Here is a 17,452-nt window from a genome sequence, read left to right on the forward strand (position 1 = left end):
GGATGGATGAATGTTGGGGCATCAAGGAGGACTACTGAGAGATAGGTTTCAACTTTTTAGGTGGACTTTGCGTTTTCCCACGTGGGTGGGTGGCAAATTCTGTGAATGCTTGCTGTCACGTGATAAAGCTGACTGGACTCGTCGTTCCTGGCGGTCCACTTATCGTCATCGACGATCGATAAAAACTATACCAGGAAGATGCACCTCTTGTTCACCTTGTATTCAAGCAGACACAGCCAACCCACAGAGTCACTCAGAATGTCGTGATACATATAGTACAGCGCAGTATGGCCAGAACATCGAGCAAAGCGCCTAAGCAGTCCCCCTCGGCTGCGGCGTCGGCAAGCGGCAATATCCTATCTTTCTTCGCCAAGACACCTACACCGCGCAGAACATCAAGCGCGTCCAAATATGCTGAGTCAGTCGAGGTTGAGGACGTGAAACCAGTCATCACAGATAGGAAGGGTAAAGGGAAAGCTATACCCATCATTGGATCATCTGAAGACCCTGTAGTAATCATAAGTGACGACGAGGATATCCCGTTTCGAGCAACACCGTGTGAGGCCGCCAAGAATAAGAAACGCAAATTATCAAATATTACTCCGCCCAAGCGAGTTCAATCTCCTAGACCGAATGAGCATAGAAAACCATCGCCTTTCCCAGGGTACCCACAATTCGAGCCTCCACCAACTTGGCTTGAGATCATCAATACAGGCGAAGTGTTCAGCGTAAACAAAGACGGAGATGAAGATGAAGATGGTATACCTCCTTCGGATGAAGATAACAATGCAGATCAGGATCCGCAAGATGGCGACTACGCGGAGTACGATGACTCAGGTATAGATCTGGAGGTGGATAAGACTCGACTGCCAGATCCTATTGAGCCAGATACGCCAAATGGTCTGAACCCCGGAAAACAGTTTCAGGTTTCGGATTTGGGTAGTATTGATATGACTGAAGAATGGGAAGAGCCTGAGGATGAGGGTATGGGCATGGAAGAAGATGGCGAAGGTGATGATGAGGCAAGCGTTATGTCTGAACCCATCAATCGTGGGAAGTCTGCTAAAGGCAAGAAGGGAGGGAAAATGACGGAATGCCCAATTTGTGGGAAGGCGCTGAAAGGGCAAAATGATAAGGTAGGTAGCCAAATCCCCCTCTCGAGAAACAGTACAGGAAGCGATGACTTCACAAAGCTAATGATGGATCGTACAGCTTGCACAGCAACATATGAATGCCTGTTTGGATGGATCTTCGTCATCCTCAAGACAGTCAAAGAAAGCTAAACCGATCTCAGCTTACGCATCGTTCTCTACGGATCCAACACCTTCGCCTGAACCTGAACAGCCGACCAAAGGACCGAATGCCTTCTCTGTGCTGATGAGTGGTCATAAGGAAAAGGATCAATGGAAAGATGCGGAGGCTGATCTCAAACGGGATGGGAAACGATTCATTGGAAGGAGGAAAGCGCCTTTCTACAAGGTCTGTTCAGCTTCCGGATGTGTATCTCGCCGACGATAAGCTGACGATTCTACCGTGTAGGTCATGACTGGTATGCCCGTTGCTGTAGACGCTTTCCGTTACGGGGCCATACCGAAAGTTACAGCTTATCTACTCACGTGAGCCATATTTCATGCACTCACCAATGAGCTACACTGAATATACGGTACAGTCACGCGCATTCCGATCATTATACAAATTTGTCGAAAAGCTGGACACACGGTCCTATATATTGCTCGCAGACAACGGCGAATCTTATCGTGCATATGCTTGGAGTTGAGCCGAAGTGGGTGGTAAGTCAAAACATCCAAAGATAGCCGCTCTGCACTTGATGCTGATGATGGCCAATTAGCATGGTCTACCCGACAACATCCCATTCGAGATGCCTAACACTGGCGGTGTCACTGTAATGCCTATCGAAGCCAATCATTGTAAGTCGGCAATATGGCAACTTTGCTACGAGCCGAGCTGACGAAGCCACAGGTCCTGGTTCTTCAATCTTCTTGTTTGAAGGTCCCCAGACTGTCAATGCGGGTGATTCAGGCTTCAAATCCCCTTATGTAGGCAGCAAGAAAATTTTTCGATATTTGCATTGTGGTGATTTCCGAGCGTAAGCTTCTTCATTCGAACCGATGGTGGCGGCGGACGAGCTTACTGTGATTGCTATGTAGCAACCCAAAGATGGTATTGCATCCTGCTATCTCCCGCGCACCCATTCATACATGCTACCTCGATACAACCTATCTGAATCCGAAATATTGTTTCCCACCTCAACCCCAGGTAATCAACGCTTGCGCATCGTTAGCGAGGAAGATGGTCGTTGGCATGTCGGCGACAGCTCCGGATTTTCAAGTTCTTCAGCCTAAAGTCTACATCAAAGCTGAAGAAGGAGAAGAGATTAAGCCTGATCCTGCTGAACTAGCCGAAAGGTCGAAAGCCATGATGGCGTCTTGGCTTGTCAAGAAGGAAGGAGATGGAGAAGTCAAGGAGGAGTTGAAGGATATCATTGATATCAAGCCGAAGGGTAGGACGCTGGTAGTCATGGGAACGTATTCCATAGGGAAAGAGCGGATTGTCAAGGGTCAGCTCAACTCTCCTCGCGAAACCCCGAGGACGGCCAAAAGCTGATGACTTTTGTCGCATCTAAGCCGTGGCAAAGGCGCTCGGTTCGACTATTTACTGTGACCCGCGTAAAAAGGGCATATTGCTCTGTCAGACTGATCCGGAATTACATTCTATGATTAGCGCAGACCCCGTCTCTGTGAGCCCGTCCGACCTTTGCCTGAAGGAAGCACAAGCTGATGATGGTACCTTCAGTCCCAGGTCCATCTTTTACCGCTGGGCAACATCCAGCTGGATCGAATGCAACCCTATTTGGCGAGACTACATCCTCACTTTGACCGGGTCTTAGCGTTCAGGCCCACCGGATGGACATACACCCCTCCAGCCGGTACAGATATGTTACCTGATGTCAACACCGTCATCAAGCGTGATCAAGCTCGATGGTTCAGCGAGAGAGATCTGAAAGAGATGAGAGGTAGTTGTCGGACATTCCAGCTATTTGGTAAGCAGATCGAACATATTTGACTTTCGGCATAGCTGATTGTGGGAACGTATTGATGGACGACACTCGCATTTAGGTGTACCGTATTCCGAGCATTCGAGTTTTACCGAATTGACGTGTTTCGCCTTATCTATGCCTGGTGCAGATCTGAAGATGATCGCGACTGTCAATGTAGGCAATGAGAAGAGGTGAGTGATGCCTTCCCTTTAGGACAATGTGTGTCAGGCGAGCTTTGACTGATTGACTGATCGTGCTGTGTGACAGTCGAGCTAAAATGAAGAAATGGTAAGTTATTGCTGATCAGGTCAACAGGGTATGCTTCAAAGAGAGGTGGTATCTGATCTTGATGCATATCATAGGTTCGAAAAGTGGGCTGCGGAGAAAGCGAGAAGGAAGGAAAAGGGATTGCCTCAAATAGTGGAATATAGGGATGAGACTTTTGTGAGTTTTGCGGAGTATGATCATGGAATATGGCTGATCATTTTGATGCGAGCGTAGTGGTGATCAAATTTCGCATCGCTATGCTATGCCTCATACTGTTGTACAATCTCTTCACATACCAAAGTGTCATCTATCACAATCAACCATGTAGCCTCAAGTGGCTAACATGCCATGAATACCATCAGTGTACATTACGCCTACAATTTGTGATTCCGGCCTCAGCCGGTAGATCGCCACCGTCCATTGCTGATCCTTTGCCGCTCAAGAGTCCCTACAGGAGTACAGTACACATCTGTCGTGTGTCAGATCAAGGATGTGAGGCCGTACTGCATGATTTTAGATTGTGTTCTGTGTATGTGTGCCCTTCCATTAACGTTGAATCATCAGTCTCACGGGGTCGGGATGAGATGTGAACTGAAATTGACTCCGGTTGATGCGATTTTTGGCTGCTGCGTCATCCTTTCACTTCACATGCAGACATCTCATCTTCAACGTCTCCTATTGATCCTCACATACATCTTCTGTCGAGTCCGTTTTCGATACGACATCTCCATCGCAATACCTTTAACGCCTAACAGCGCCTTCTTCTTTCCACTGTCCGACAACGCATCATCTGCAAATCGCAACCGCACTTTCTCCGTCGAATCATCTGCTCGCACCTACTACCACGACTACTAGTGATACAACATGTCAATGTTAGATCGCCTTCGAATGCGACGAGCATCATTCAAAGAATCACCTTCGTCTTCTCTCTCGCCATCCTCCTCGTCAACATCTACAACTTCGACATATTCTGCGACTGCCTCGACGTATTTCCCGCCGAACAAGGTCCCGCCGAAATACGAGATCCCAGATAAGAACGGCGTGAATTGGCTGTTCGCTTTACCTGATGAATTGCTTGAGAGGGTATTTATTGGGTTAGACCGGATGACTCTTAGCAGGTGTTTTAGGGTAAGCACTTCATATCGTGTATTCACATCAATACACATGCCTGCCCAGCTCTTCCCGAGATCATAGGAACGATGCTGATTGTGGTATCTGTGCGCACCCATTCATCCAGGTATGTAAACGGCTAAACGACTTACTCAATACATCCGTACCAATCTCACTATCATATACTCTCCAATGCAATTCCCTCCGACTGAATCCTTATGCCTTACTACCGTCCAACAGAAATGCGAATCAGATCCCACCCTCAAAAGCCCAGCTGCTTAGCACACTACGAGACCGTTTAAGCGGATTCAGGAATTTCGAAGCGAAGTCGAAGAACTCAGCGAAATTCCGAGAGGCTGAAGGACGGTTGTATGAGTATTTGGAAGGAGTATTATTGAGGAATGTACCGCCACCTGATGATCCCCTCCGACTCGGACGAGCGATCGGGAGGGAGGTAGCTGTGTATGAGCTTGCCAAAGGCAACGAGTGGGAAGATGTGAGCGGGCGAACGGAGTCTGAAGAAGAAGATCAATCTGTCATCGAGGACAAGCCGTCCTCATATATTAATCAACCCACTTCACAGATGGGGAAGCATTCCGCGAAGAAGGCAGAGGATTCCAGCGAGAACGCAGATACCGACGCAGATGAGTACTTTGATGAAGATCAACTGGTCAACGATATACGTAAAACACACAAATTCGATTTCGAGATGCAAGATTTCGCCGTCGATCCGGGACAAGACTTGTTCGTGGTTGCGGAAGTCCGTCATCCATCTCATCGACAATATTCTTTACATATACATTTATTGACGTTGTCGACATTCCAACCTCATCCTAAAGCTGCGAAACATGTTTTAGATTGGCCAGTGACGCTTCAGACGAGAATCTCGTCCTTGGGGTTCCAGATCTGCGATGATGGGCTGTATATCCTGAGAAACAACAATGGGGGCGCGAAAGATCATTTGGTCGGATGGCAATGGACGACAGGACGGATGGCTGTTGTGAGTTAAAAGTCCCCTTTCACTCTCACGTTATCGCCCATGTAGCCTGCATGACGCTGGGAAGCAATGGTATTTCGGTGTATGCGTGTGAAAAATTCGGCTGATCTCGGTTTTTCAATAGACCCTCAAGCCATCGGCAGTAGCAACCTTTGAGTCCTTCATCTTACTGACACCCACATCTTTCCTGATCCCCACCGTCCGCACGCGCCTTCAACCCAATTCACTGATCCAAGACGACTTGGCGAATCCTCGTGATCTGCTATTCTCTCACCATCTACACATCTATGCCTTCCCGCCATTCTCTTCGACTCAGCCTAAAGAAGGAGAAGCTATCCCTCCTGCACATACACCGACTGAAATCGCAATCATCGATCTACCTGAATTCGAAGTTGATCTAGAGGAAGACCTACCACCACCGAGATTAACGATACGTACCGATCCTCCACCTCGACACACATTCCCTCAATACCCTTCAGAGGGCATACAGCAATTTGTTCCCGATCCAGAGAGTGGGATTGTGATTGTAGAGTTTTATTGTCAGCCATTACAGAATGGGAATAAACCGCATTACGTCCTTTTCGCTCAGAAAAAGACGTTTGCTGCGTATTTACCTGCGCCGACGAGCCCGCTTTTACTGCAGGCTTTCCCACGTCCAGCACCGGTCATCAAGTGGGAGTCTATCGCGCCCAAAGTCAGGTTGATTGGGCCAGACGAGCCTGAGCCATGTGAGTGTTGTTTTGCATTTCTCCTTCTCATTTTCAATCGACTGCTTTGACAGTATTGAATGATCTCTGAACTGAGGGAGTCTGCGTTCGGAGGCTAATTATAATTGCCTCAGCTTGGGTGTGTTATGTCTACGGATCGAGATACGTCTCGCCCTATCCACACGAGTTCGATACATCGACTTCGATACGATTATACGATTTCGATCCGCTGCGAGTGCGACGGGAATTGTACATGAGAAAGAATATCGGATTTGTGGGACATGAACCTCAATCACCTAGAGGAATAGTCAAGCGATTGATGTTTGGTTTATCCACTTCGAGCTCCAACTCGCCGAAATCTCCAGGGTGTCTAGTGGAGGACACGAAGTATGATGGCGAAAAAGATGGGATTACGCTTATAACTGAAGAGACTGTCTTGAAGAAGAAGTCGCCCTTGTTATCCGAGATCAGGACGGGCAGGGAGCTGCCGTTCATGTTCAGTGAGAAGAAGGTAGAGGGGTTGGTGCAGACTGTTGTTTTGGATAGTGAGCGGTTGATCATTTTCGATGTGAGTTTTGCTCCACTCTTCTTTCGCCTAGATCTGATGGATCAGGATCTATGATGACGACAATGTGCTGATCTGATACGATTGTGATAGTACGAAGGCGATGAGGAGATTATGGAAATCATGGATTTCTGATTGTTGTGCTAGCATGATGCATTTTTAAGTGTGAATGATCGTCAAAGCAAGATATATTGTCGGATTCGCTACAACAATGATATGCTCGATGTCCAGCTACTCTTGCAGGATAATTCGTCAGGCTATCATGCTATTATATTACATTATACTATATTACCCATCTTGATATACTCCACACCCGGTTCTTGACCCGTACTCCCAAACTTCCAAAAACTCTTCTCGTCCAGCACTTTCATACCGCATCTTTCGTAAAACTTCCTCTGCGACACACGCGCATCGAAATGGCATAATATCCTTTCATCCGGATAGTTTGATTTGATATATTCGATGGCGTGGAGTAAGAATTGACGGCCTATGGATTGTCCTTGCAGCCGAGGAAGAATAGCGAATTTGCGTAATTGAATGTGTTTGTTGCAATTCCCAGTACCTATATTCGGTAATGCAAGTTCGGCTCCGGAGTAGGACTGTTGAGTAAGAGTCATTATTCCTATAGGTTCATTCCCATCTAAATACCCTTCTTCGATATCGTGCAAAACAGACGTTGAGTCCGGCTTGATTGTTATCGGTATCCTCATCCGTGACGATGATGCTGATAATGATGATGGATCATCAGCTGATCGAAGGTGAAGAAAGGCACCTAGATGCACCGTGCTTTCTCGTAGGTCGTACGAAGGATCTAATTGTTTGGATAGAGGGATACTGGGCCAAAGGACGGTCTTGCGGAGATTTATAGTTTGTTCAGCGTCTATCTGTCGAAAGGAGATCCACAATTGCGAAACAGGCGATGAGCACGATGATGAAGAGTCTGTCTTTGGCCCAGGTCGAAATGTTGGGCATGGTGCAGACATGTTGTTTGTCTTTCTTTTAGGATCTCCTGTACTTTGATGGACGAGCCTGATCACTGGTCTGTATACCTTGAGCAGCTCGACCCTCTAGAGCTCCTTACAAGGACGAAGCTTAGGAAGCCTACTCCTGTCCAGTATCCGTTATCTCGGTTCGACTCGGTTGATAGTAATCACGTGACAGATGGAAAGATAGCGTGCCTGATGGAGACTGCTGGGACGCGTCGAATTGACCAGTTGATGTAATCTGATTTCGATAACTTATTTCTCGACTTTTTCAAACCTCACATGGTTGATTGCCCTGCCTCACCATCGTCAAAACTGCCTACCTCATCTGCATTCGCTTGGACCTTGCATTGCCTATCTCATTAAAACCAAAAGGCAGCAGTTCAGCTCGGATAGCTGAAGAGCAAAAATAGAAAAAGATGAATTTGGACGATCATTATAGTCAATTGCGATATCCCGTCATCCATGGGTATAGGATAGGAGAAGAAATAGGAGGCGGAGGATTTTCAAAGTGAGTCCTCAGCTGTTTGCAGAACCCAATCTCTGATTCAGCTTGTCAAAAGAGAAACCCCAGTCATGAATCAGACAGATAGGACTGAGCTGACGAGAGACTCTTGAACTGGCACCAGGGTATTTCGAGCGATAGACGATGCCCATTCCAGTGTAGCAGCATGTAAAGTTGTCAACCTCTTCATATCGCCTACCTTGGGCTACGGAACGCCGAACATCAAAGAGCTGCAGAAGGAAGTACAGGTGCATAAAGCTCTGAAACACGATTACATACTGCAATTCATACATTCGGAAGTGGTGGATCAGACTCAAGAGCAGAAAGGATGGGTTCCAGGGTTATATATGGTCTTGGAGCTGGCTGTTGGGGGAGATCTGTTCGATAAGATTGGTATGTTTCGGCCCTTGCTGAGACCTTCTCTGCGCAAGTTACGACATGGGATAGGCACCTGACGCTATCCGTCAAATGACAGCACCGGACGTTGGTGTACCTGAAGATCTCGCTAAATTCTACTTTGCTCAACTGGCTTCAGGCATGGTTAGTGAATCCGGATCAGCTGAAGCCTGTTCAAGCTCTGCACTCAGCTGATACTTCTGTTCTCGAAAAAACAGGAATTCATACATGAGAAGGGAATTGCTCATCGAGATCTGAAGCCTGAAAACCTGCTTTTGGCTGCAAATGGGAATCTGAAGATATCGGATTTCGGGTTGTGTGCTGTATTCAGGCATAAAGGCAAGACACGATTACTGAGCGGAAGATGTGGTAGTTTGCCTTATGTGGCTCCAGAGGTGAGTCAGCTTATCACTTACATACAAACACACGATGATACTTTTTGATGGTGTAGTTGGGAAATCCGGCTGGGCAGGGCTATGCGGCCGAGCCGGTCGACATATGGGGAATGGGTGTAGTACTGTACACTCTGCTTGTTGGAAGTGAGTAAATGACGGCTGTCAACAATCTGTGTACGAAGATTTCGGCTGACAACGACCCTCAGATACACCTTGGGATGAGCCATCGGACGCTTCACCGGAATTTTGCGCGTATAAGACCGGAGAGCTACTGCAATATCCACCTTGGGATCGCATAACAGGTCAAGCCAAATGTAGGTCCAGCTGGTCTGAAATCGAGAGTGCAGTTCAGCTGACTCCCGCATTTGTCATCAGCCATATTACTGGCTATGTTGACGATCGACCCAAATGAGCGGATAACGATGCAGGGCTTGAAGACACATCGGTGGTCAATGACGTGAGCCCAGCGTATCTCGTTATCTTCGATGATCTCTCTTTGCTGACGACTCGCCCTCCTTCAGACCTAGTCAGCTGCGGCGAGAGCAGATACCGGAAGCTTTGACATTGGGTATGACCCAAAATGGCATGATGGATGTCATCAACCCTGTCTTTAACAATCCTGCTTCACAAGCATACGTTGCGAGGTAAGCCTGAATCCTCTTGAAGTAGCTTGAACGGGAAATGAGCTGACCGGTCTGTGTTCCTGTCTTAGTCAAAGAGTCAAGAATGAGAGTCAATGGGGTAGTCAATTCAACCAGCAGGAATCGCAATTCATGAGAATGACCGGTAACATTGTGAGTCCAGTCAATCTTCGCACTTTCTTAAACGAGAAACATTCGCGGTAGACTGACTTCTTTGGTAGACGCAATCGGGAGCCTTACAAACGATAACAACGCGATTTTGGCTTAATCTGAACGTGCAACAATCTTTCGAATTATTGTCAGCGTATATGAAGCTCGAATTAGGGCAAGAGAACGTCCGAGCGAACGCCCAAAAACTGCGGATAGAAGTGGTCAAGCCTGCTGGAGCGAAGACGATCCGAGGTACGATTATCATTTCGGAAGATACGGAGTTCAGTCAAGGGGAATTATCATTGGTCTTGATGCGTAAAGGATCAAACGTGAGTGTTTTCCTTGGGATCCTTGGCCCTCATCCAGCACGGGAAGAATGGTGAGTCAAGAAGTGCAGAACTGATGGGAACGAAATGACCTTGTGTAGGGATCAATACTGCATTGGAAGGCTTTCTGGTGGACTGTCGTCAGAAGTCAACAGCTAGAACCGTATATCGTAAGGGGAGACGAGTGATGATGGAATCTCTTGGTTCGCCGACGTGAGAAACGAGTTCGCCTTTCAACAGATCAATAGCATTCAGTCTTTGAGAGGGGGAAACAGTACCAAAGCCATGGTGCGGAGGACCACAAATTCAAAAAGATTCGGCAGTCCCTGGAAAGCTCCTGCCCGGCTGTTAGCGGCATCTCTTGAGAATGTTGTATCCATAGCATCTGCTCACTGTAATCAGTATATATTCAGTCTTGTACATTGCATATTATATCATGAGGGTCCGGTTTCCAAAGGAGGCTGGCGATTGAAGCACTTGATTTATGGTTGACCGATTGCTGTTCCAATAAGAAGCAAGTGTCCTGAAACGAGTAGTCCAAGCCATTGATCGCTCCGGGAAGTTGCAAGTCATGCCTTGGCTCAGCCATCGTACAGTATGACGTGATGTCCTGACTTTCCACCATGCGTCACTCACTCGCTGGCATGACGAAGGGCGGTGGACAGCGGAAGGTTGACACAAGGGGTCATCGTGCTGAAGTTCTTCTTAGCAGCTCTTTCCTTCCTCTCAGACAAGTCTCGTAGCTTGGCTTCGCATAGGTCAGCGAGCTACCCTGTACAGTATACAGTATTCCCCAAGTTCTCGTACAAGACCATGTAACACAATACGTAGAGGCTCACCTCTCCTCGACAATGCAGTTATCTTTCAACTCGAATTACCACTTCAAATTGTATTTCCCATCAGTTGTAGCGAGTACGACTTTGCGAATGCTCATGTTGATGCTTCCAAGTTTGCCGTACAGGACCTCAGTATGAATTGGCGCGACAGACCTTTCACGGACGTTCTGCAGCGATGAACGAGCGCCTTCCTGTGTGGCGATGGAAATGGACTTTTGCTATCGTCGATACGCATGAATGACCCATCGAGCAGCCCATCGTCGACACCTAATTCGCGTGTGGCTTGTCAATCCTTTGACCCTGTGCCATCCTGGAAGATTGAACACAGTCCTGAGGCTTTCCAGTCTGACCCAGGCGTAGTTCGGTCTCACAATGTCTCGTATCTCTCCCCCAGACCGAATTGCTTCTGGCATGATGTAGCATTTTGGCTGAAAGGATGACGGATGACGTTTGGTTAACACCCTTCAACCTCGGTGAGCTCTCCATTCATCTAAGACAATTCAGAGCATCGCCTCATGGTCACTGTTGGCAATTCCTGAGGCCTTCTAGTCATGCAGCACGTCATTGCTTTGTGTTATGGATATCTGCGGGCTATAATCACCGCGGTATATATTTAGCGATGCTAGGCAGATTTGCGATAAATTTCAGACTCGAGTTGTAAGCTCTCACCCTTCAGGCGATCCTGCTATCACACTTGTCCGCAATCGAGGCACTTGGCAATAGACATCATGTCATCGACAGTCCCTCGAGCGAGAGGCCCAACAGAACGGGAGAGCGGCATCGACAGCGCACTTGCCGGACCTCTCGGTTATGAACTGTCTTGTCGCCGTAAATTGGGTGAGCACCTGGAAGCTGAGCCCAGCGGTCTCAACGTAGGTGACATAGAGGTCAACATCACTGTCATAAAGTCTGAAGCACTTGCTTACATCTGAAAATGTCATTGCATCGCAGGCCACTGCACTAGCGGAGTGGAGCAGGCAATTATCGACCTTGGAATACAACTTGGCCAGAGCCAAAGGGCGCGCTCACTCTTTTTTGTACTTCGAGACCGCATCTCAGGATGAGAAGTAAGCTGTTCCGGTTCAATCTTGAATTATTATGCCTATCTCTTGATGGGGGGAGAATACTTCACTTAGGTGGCTTCTCTCAACATGACTTTTATTGACATTGGCCGATACTGACTGCTACCCGCGTACGCCTTCTGTGTCTACTGAAATTAGAGATCGCACTCTGCCACAGACCGCTACTCAAGAAACGTGATGGCCTCATTACGCCGAAAACGAGAGAATTTACCGTAAAGAATTTCATGATAGCGGCAAAAATGCGTCGAAGAGAAAGAGCGCCAAGAGTAGGTGGAAGAATAGATTATTGGAGTTCGATTCAGCCTGGTGCGATACGAGGAACGCGTTGCGAGACGGGAAGATCAAGTTCCACGAGCTGATTGAGCCTGAGGTGGTAACGAAAGCCTTGAATGGTCGAATCGGAACGCGCACAGAAGGTCTCACACTAGCTGAGGTTGATACCACATTCTACACCAGAAGGGACATTTGCCAAGAGACTGGTACACGATACGTGTATGATGCCGACCATGCGGGTCTCCCTTCTTCGGACTGGGCTACAGACTACAGTACAGACATGTGGTAGGACAGTAGGACAGTAGGTCAGTAGGACACCGGAAACAGTCGCCGATATCGTCAGGCAAGTGGTGAACAGCGAGATTCAACGCGCTTGGCATGGACATATGGCGGTAGGTAATCGTCGAAGTACAAGGTATGCATAAGGTTGCCTCACGAAGCATGCCTCTAAATCGCACAGATGGCATCCGCTGTCACAAAATCTGATTCAGCGTCATGTGTGTGATGCGACTGTTTCGGCGTGGCTGGCTGCAGGACACGAGTGGCTAGACTCGATGTGATGAGACGCTTGTTTGCTCTGCTATAGCCTCTAAGCAGACCGAATTTTGTATCAAGCACTCTGTTTTACGAGATATACATTTATCAAGGGGTAACAAAATGTATCTACAAACGATTGCGTCCATCCATATATGCCGCAGTATTCCGGATGAGTTCTTAGTAGGATGGATTCGGAAACAAGTTAACGAGTTAAGGCCGGAAATCACTGGTTGGACGACATTTCAGCGGCTTACAAAAAAATCATGAACTTTTTGAGGTTTACTGTATGGATCGTTCGGGCCCATCTATACTGCATGCCTCCACGTTGAAGGAGATGTTACTGAGACCCTCCATATTCATATAGCGTTGGCAAAAGGTAATGAGATGTCCGATCAACACGGAATCATGCGAAGGCGATGCCTCTGCCACTGTAATAGAACAAAGGGAAGATTTCCGTTGCTGTCGTTTACACATAAAGTATTCACTGCACGATGATTCCCCTTACTTCTTTTTTCACAATTGACTTGAAAAGCGTAGTGATGAATGATCAATGTGATCATCCACCATCTGAGCGATTTTACACAATGACAGTCAGCCAAGATGACGCACAGCCTGAAACGTGCGAGTCGAGCGCAGCCGATGCCAAGGCCACTGCGAACGACGCCAGAAAGACCTTCGAGAGCTCCAAAGCTACACTGATGTCTCAGCATCGAGCGATTTTAGCGGTTTATGAACGGTCCAAGAAAGATCATTCGGCATACGAGTGGCTGCGCAACAAGAGTGCTGCTTGGCAGTCGGAGTGGCAAAGGCTCCATGAGGATCACAAGGGGACCGAGAAGTCTCGCTCGACAAGAGCCGGCCAATACTAGATGAGCCTTTTAATCACGCCGGTAAGAGCGGACATCAGAGATTTGGGAATCTTGTACTGTAGAACAATAAATACACCTAGCCTCAAGTCACACTCCGCGCCATCAGCTGTCTGGAAATTACATTGCTTTGATTCGCGATTGAGGTGCTGTGTGATTGGCACTATTCACTCCTCGTCCTCCTGAGCGCAAAGCCCAGACTGGATATAGACAAAATCTATCCGATATGCATATATACTAGTCATGAGAAATCTAGATATCATCTACCAAAACACAGTCCATCCTACCTCTACTGAAGACCATACATCTAGTAAACTTCCAACACGTATCTCTCATCCTCCTTCAACTCCTCAATGTACTCTTCAGCCCTCTTTCGCTCCATCCCATCGTCCGTCAAACTGCCTACTAACGCCTCAAACACGTCTGGTACAGGCCACGTAGGTCCACAGAGGTAAAAGTAGGCTGCGTCTGATCCTTCGCCCTGGAGCAACTTGGATAACATCTTTTTATCGGCAGACATCTTATGTTGGATATAAGTCTTCGAGTCTGAGTCTCGAGAGAATGCCAGACCGGCATGAGAGATGATTCCGGATTTGATATACGCTTCGATCTCTTCTCCGTACAAGTATTCTTGCGATCTGTATCTTGATCCGAAGTAATAGATGAGTGGTCCGACGTCGATTCCTTGGGTTCGTTGCCATGCTCTGTGTTGCATAAAGGCTCTGAAAGGCGCAGCACTATATTCGAAATAAATTTCACTGTAAGCGTCTGATCATACAACTTTGCTAGGGTATTGGATCACCGCGAAGTCACTCACCCAGTACCGAGACCGGCCATGATAATGGGTTGTTTGTTGTCAGGGGGTAATTTCATGACTGATGGTTTGATCGATACGGTGACCTTGGCACCAGGAGCAAGGGCAGCGAGGTATCTGGTACATTGACCGAATCGAGGGGAGCCTGCGTTGCAAAGGACCCAGTCAGCTTAGTTTAGTAAGGCAGTGTCGATGTTATGTTCGGAATGAGGCGACTTACCATGAGAATCAGTCCAATCAACGGTAACAATCAAAAGCTCAACCTTATCACCCACAGCCTTCTGAGAAGAGGCGATGGAGTAGTGTCGAGGCTTGATCTCAGGGATCATACCGATTAATTCACCGATACTAGGTCGAGCAGTCTTGTATCTGAACAATACATCGGCGAAGGTAACAGTCTCCTTCTCAGCCATCTTTTGGAACAACTCGGCACCCTCGGGAGCGGAGATAAACTTGAGGGCCATTGCATCGGCCTTCGCCTTGGCAGTCTTGGAGAGGGCAGCGTAGAAGGCTTTGCCGGGTCTACCGAAAAGATCGACATTCTGTTGAAGCAGTTGGAAGATAGTTCTAGTCTCGTTGGTACCGGCTTTGAGGGGGTTGGCGAAAGTGACAAGATCATCAGGCTGAACACCGTACCACGAGCAGAAATCGAGGACTTCTTGAGTATCGTTCCAACCGTGGATACCGATAGCTTCACCAATCTCGTACTTCAAGCCTGTGCCGGCAGTATCGAGTTCTAGGTGGAACACGTTTCTATCGTAGGTAGCAGGAGTGAGTCTTCGGTTTTCTGAGACGGTTACCAAGAAGGTTTCATCGGCCATAGAAGGTCTAAGACCGTTGATGCCGGGTATGTTGGCGGATTCCTCTGCGTCAACGACCTTAGCATCGGGAACGGCGAAGGCTTCTCTGAAGAAGAGGTGTCGGGCGGCGAGTTCCCAAGTGGAATTAATAGGCTTCTCGTCGGCGAGAACGTCTACAATACCGGCGGTACCAGGAAGGGCGTCCCACTCCCAAGCGGATTTGACCTTCTCGGTCTTGCCTTCTTCAAGCTCAGGGACTTCCCAATCAGCGGGTCGGACTTCTGTAAGAGCAGCTTGGGCGACTTCGACGTCATCTCGATTGAGCTGATGAGAGTGGAAAGCGTCGAGCACCTTCCAGACACCAGCAGAAAGCCTTTGAGTACCGGTGTAAAGAAGAAGGAAAGCAACCTGTTCTTGGATGGGAAGAACAGGGGAAGCCGACAAGTCAAGGAGGAATACTCTGAGGTTCTTGGACTTGATAGTCAAGATCTCAGATCGGGAAAGCTTGACGGCGACTTCCTCTTCGGACCAAGGAAGCTCGAGAACAACGATAGAGCCATCTTTGGCAGACGACAAGACATCGGTAGACTTGATGACATTGGCGTCATTGATCCAAGTGACATCGGAAGCTTGGTCAACTGCTAAATTTTGGTTGGCGGCACCGGATGGAGCAAGGGAAAGTACCGATTTCACACCTCGAGCAGCGGAAGAACCAAATTGCGCCAGTCGAGTTTCGAGCGATGGCGATGACAGGAACAAGTGAGAAAGCAATTGAGGGAGGGGCGAAAGAGGAGAGGTGAAGAACGAGATGACCTTTCCGGGTACTGATGCTTCCTTGGCAGTGACGACATCGGTGTAAGTGGAGGCAACAACTGATTTGACAGTAGGCAAGACAGATTTGCTTGACCCGGAAGCCGAGTATAGCGCCGATAAAGTGAGCGCCTTGAGTGCTTCGGCATCGGCTTTGGAGCCACCTAGAACGGAGACTGTCTTTCTTTCAGCACCTTCGGCAGATGTAAGAGCGTTGTAGACCTCCTCAGATGATGGCGAGAGCGTCTTGAACTCGAACAAGGTGGATCCAGCGGGCAAGTTCTGGTAGATAGACCGAGCGAGTTTGCCAACGGGAACGACATAGATCTGCGATGCGGCAAGATCGAATGACTTGGTCGATGGGATAGGAGCATCGGACGGCGAAGGGAAAGTGTACGAGGTGGCTTCTCTGCTGTCAAGGGTGGACGAGACGACATGGATAACTTTTCTAGCTTCGGATCCGTATAACTTGGCCGTGGTCTCCAAAAGACCTGTCCCGGATGAGGAAAAGACTACTTCCCAGCCTTCGGGAACTGAAAGAAGATCTTTCAAGACACCAGCTGAGTAGAGTCCATCGGTGAATTCCAAGTTTTCGTCGATCGTAGTGGTGGAAAGGTGGATAACGACGTCTCCGTTGATTCGTTCGAGAGATGGCAAGAGGTGAGGCAGAGTCTTCACGGAGGCGAAAACCGAGAACCTGCCGGAAGACTTGGTAGAGTAACCCGCTAATTCCAATCCAGCGCCCTCACGGGTTTGCAATTCGTGAACTTTGTTTCCTGCCAACTCAGACAATCTAGCGCCGAAACCAACTTGAATGGCATCATCATAGACCCAGACCGACTCGGAGTGCTTGACAGCAAAAGCCTCAAGGACCTCGACACCGGAAGCAAAGACTGTCGAGCCCGATTTGGTGTGGATGGTAGGTAAAGAGGAAGCGAGGAGGTGGGAGTAATAACCTGAATCAGTTGGCGAAGGGGAAGCGTCTGGCAAGGAAGCATCTACCAAGGCTTTTTGTATCGATTTAGCGTCTGGTGATTTGCCGCCATCCTCCGATACGGCAGTCGAGGATGAGGAGTAAGGGGTCGAAGATCCGTCGGCGTCGAGGTTGAGTCCAGCATCGGCTTTCATGGTGGCGATCTGGGATTTACCGGCTGGCACACCAGGAGCCGAGGTGAGGGAAGAGGTGAGGACAACGGGAGCCATGATGAGCAGAAAATTGGGGCGACGTGAGGGGGGGGGGGAGATATCAGTCGCTCGAACTGAGCTTTTATCGAGGCGAAGAGGAGGAAAAGAGCGAAGAGAGTGTATGTTATATAATGATGTTTTGACTGGCT

At 48.3% G+C, this 17,452-nt stretch overlaps 6 protein-coding genes across 6 annotated transcripts; 4 read left to right on the forward strand and 2 right to left on the reverse strand.

The window, feature by feature from the left end:
• Positions 1-287: 287 nt before the first annotated feature.
• Positions 288-3,559, forward strand: I303_108506 (uncharacterized protein; the record flags this gene model as incomplete). The annotated part of the gene is made up of 12 exons (XM_018410444.1): positions 288-1,136; positions 1,213-1,479; positions 1,540-1,616; positions 1,670-1,790; positions 1,850-1,928; positions 1,981-2,107; positions 2,169-2,578; positions 2,646-2,758; positions 2,815-3,061; positions 3,138-3,249; positions 3,326-3,346; positions 3,421-3,559. The coding sequence occupies 12 exons, from the start codon at positions 288-290 to the stop codon at positions 3,557-3,559; spliced, it is 2,562 nt and encodes an 853-aa protein (XP_018260253.1).
• Positions 3,560-4,189: 630 nt separating this feature from the next.
• I303_108507 (uncharacterized protein) lies at positions 4,190-6,839 on the forward strand (the record flags this gene model as incomplete). Its single annotated transcript, XM_018410443.2, has 5 exons — positions 4,190-4,453; positions 4,563-5,435; positions 5,557-6,160; positions 6,274-6,707; positions 6,798-6,839. 5 exons carry the CDS (start codon positions 4,190-4,192, stop codon positions 6,837-6,839), a joined length of 2,217 nt encoding a protein of 738 aa, XP_018260252.2.
• Positions 6,840-6,982: 143 nt separating this feature from the next.
• Positions 6,983-7,687, reverse strand: I303_108508 (uncharacterized protein; the record flags this gene model as incomplete). The annotated part of the gene is made up of 1 exon (XM_018410442.1): positions 6,983-7,687. One exon carries the CDS (start codon positions 7,685-7,687, stop codon positions 6,983-6,985), a length of 705 nt encoding a protein of 234 aa, XP_018260251.1.
• Positions 7,688-8,106: 419 nt separating this feature from the next.
• On the forward strand, positions 8,107-10,288 carry I303_108509 (uncharacterized protein; the record flags this gene model as incomplete). The annotated part of the gene is made up of 11 exons (XM_018410441.1): positions 8,107-8,198; positions 8,317-8,585; positions 8,668-8,732; positions 8,807-8,983; positions 9,040-9,127; positions 9,190-9,297; positions 9,359-9,440; positions 9,505-9,627; positions 9,696-9,777; positions 9,846-10,103; positions 10,202-10,288. The coding sequence occupies 11 exons, from the start codon at positions 8,107-8,109 to the stop codon at positions 10,286-10,288; spliced, it is 1,431 nt and encodes a 476-aa protein (XP_018260250.1).
• Positions 10,289-11,664: 1,376 nt separating this feature from the next.
• Positions 11,665-12,580, forward strand: I303_108510 (uncharacterized protein; the record flags this gene model as incomplete). The annotated part of the gene is made up of 3 exons (XM_018410440.1): positions 11,665-11,808; positions 11,888-12,003; positions 12,250-12,580. The coding sequence occupies 3 exons, from the start codon at positions 11,665-11,667 to the stop codon at positions 12,578-12,580; spliced, it is 591 nt and encodes a 196-aa protein (XP_018260249.1).
• A 1,421-nt stretch (positions 12,581-14,001) lies between these two features.
• Positions 14,002-17,321, reverse strand: I303_108511 (uncharacterized protein; the record flags this gene model as incomplete). The annotated part of the gene is made up of 3 exons (XM_018410439.1): positions 14,002-14,431; positions 14,512-14,653; positions 14,729-17,321. 3 exons carry the CDS (start codon positions 17,319-17,321, stop codon positions 14,002-14,004), a joined length of 3,165 nt encoding a protein of 1,054 aa, XP_018260248.1.
• Between the last annotated feature and the right edge of the window lie 131 nt (positions 17,322-17,452).

The sequence above is a fragment of the Kwoniella dejecticola genome, chromosome 11, assembly GCF_000512565.2.
Source record: "Kwoniella dejecticola CBS 10117 chromosome 11, complete sequence".
Lineage (NCBI taxonomy): Eukaryota > Fungi > Basidiomycota > Tremellomycetes > Tremellales > Cryptococcaceae > Kwoniella > Kwoniella dejecticola.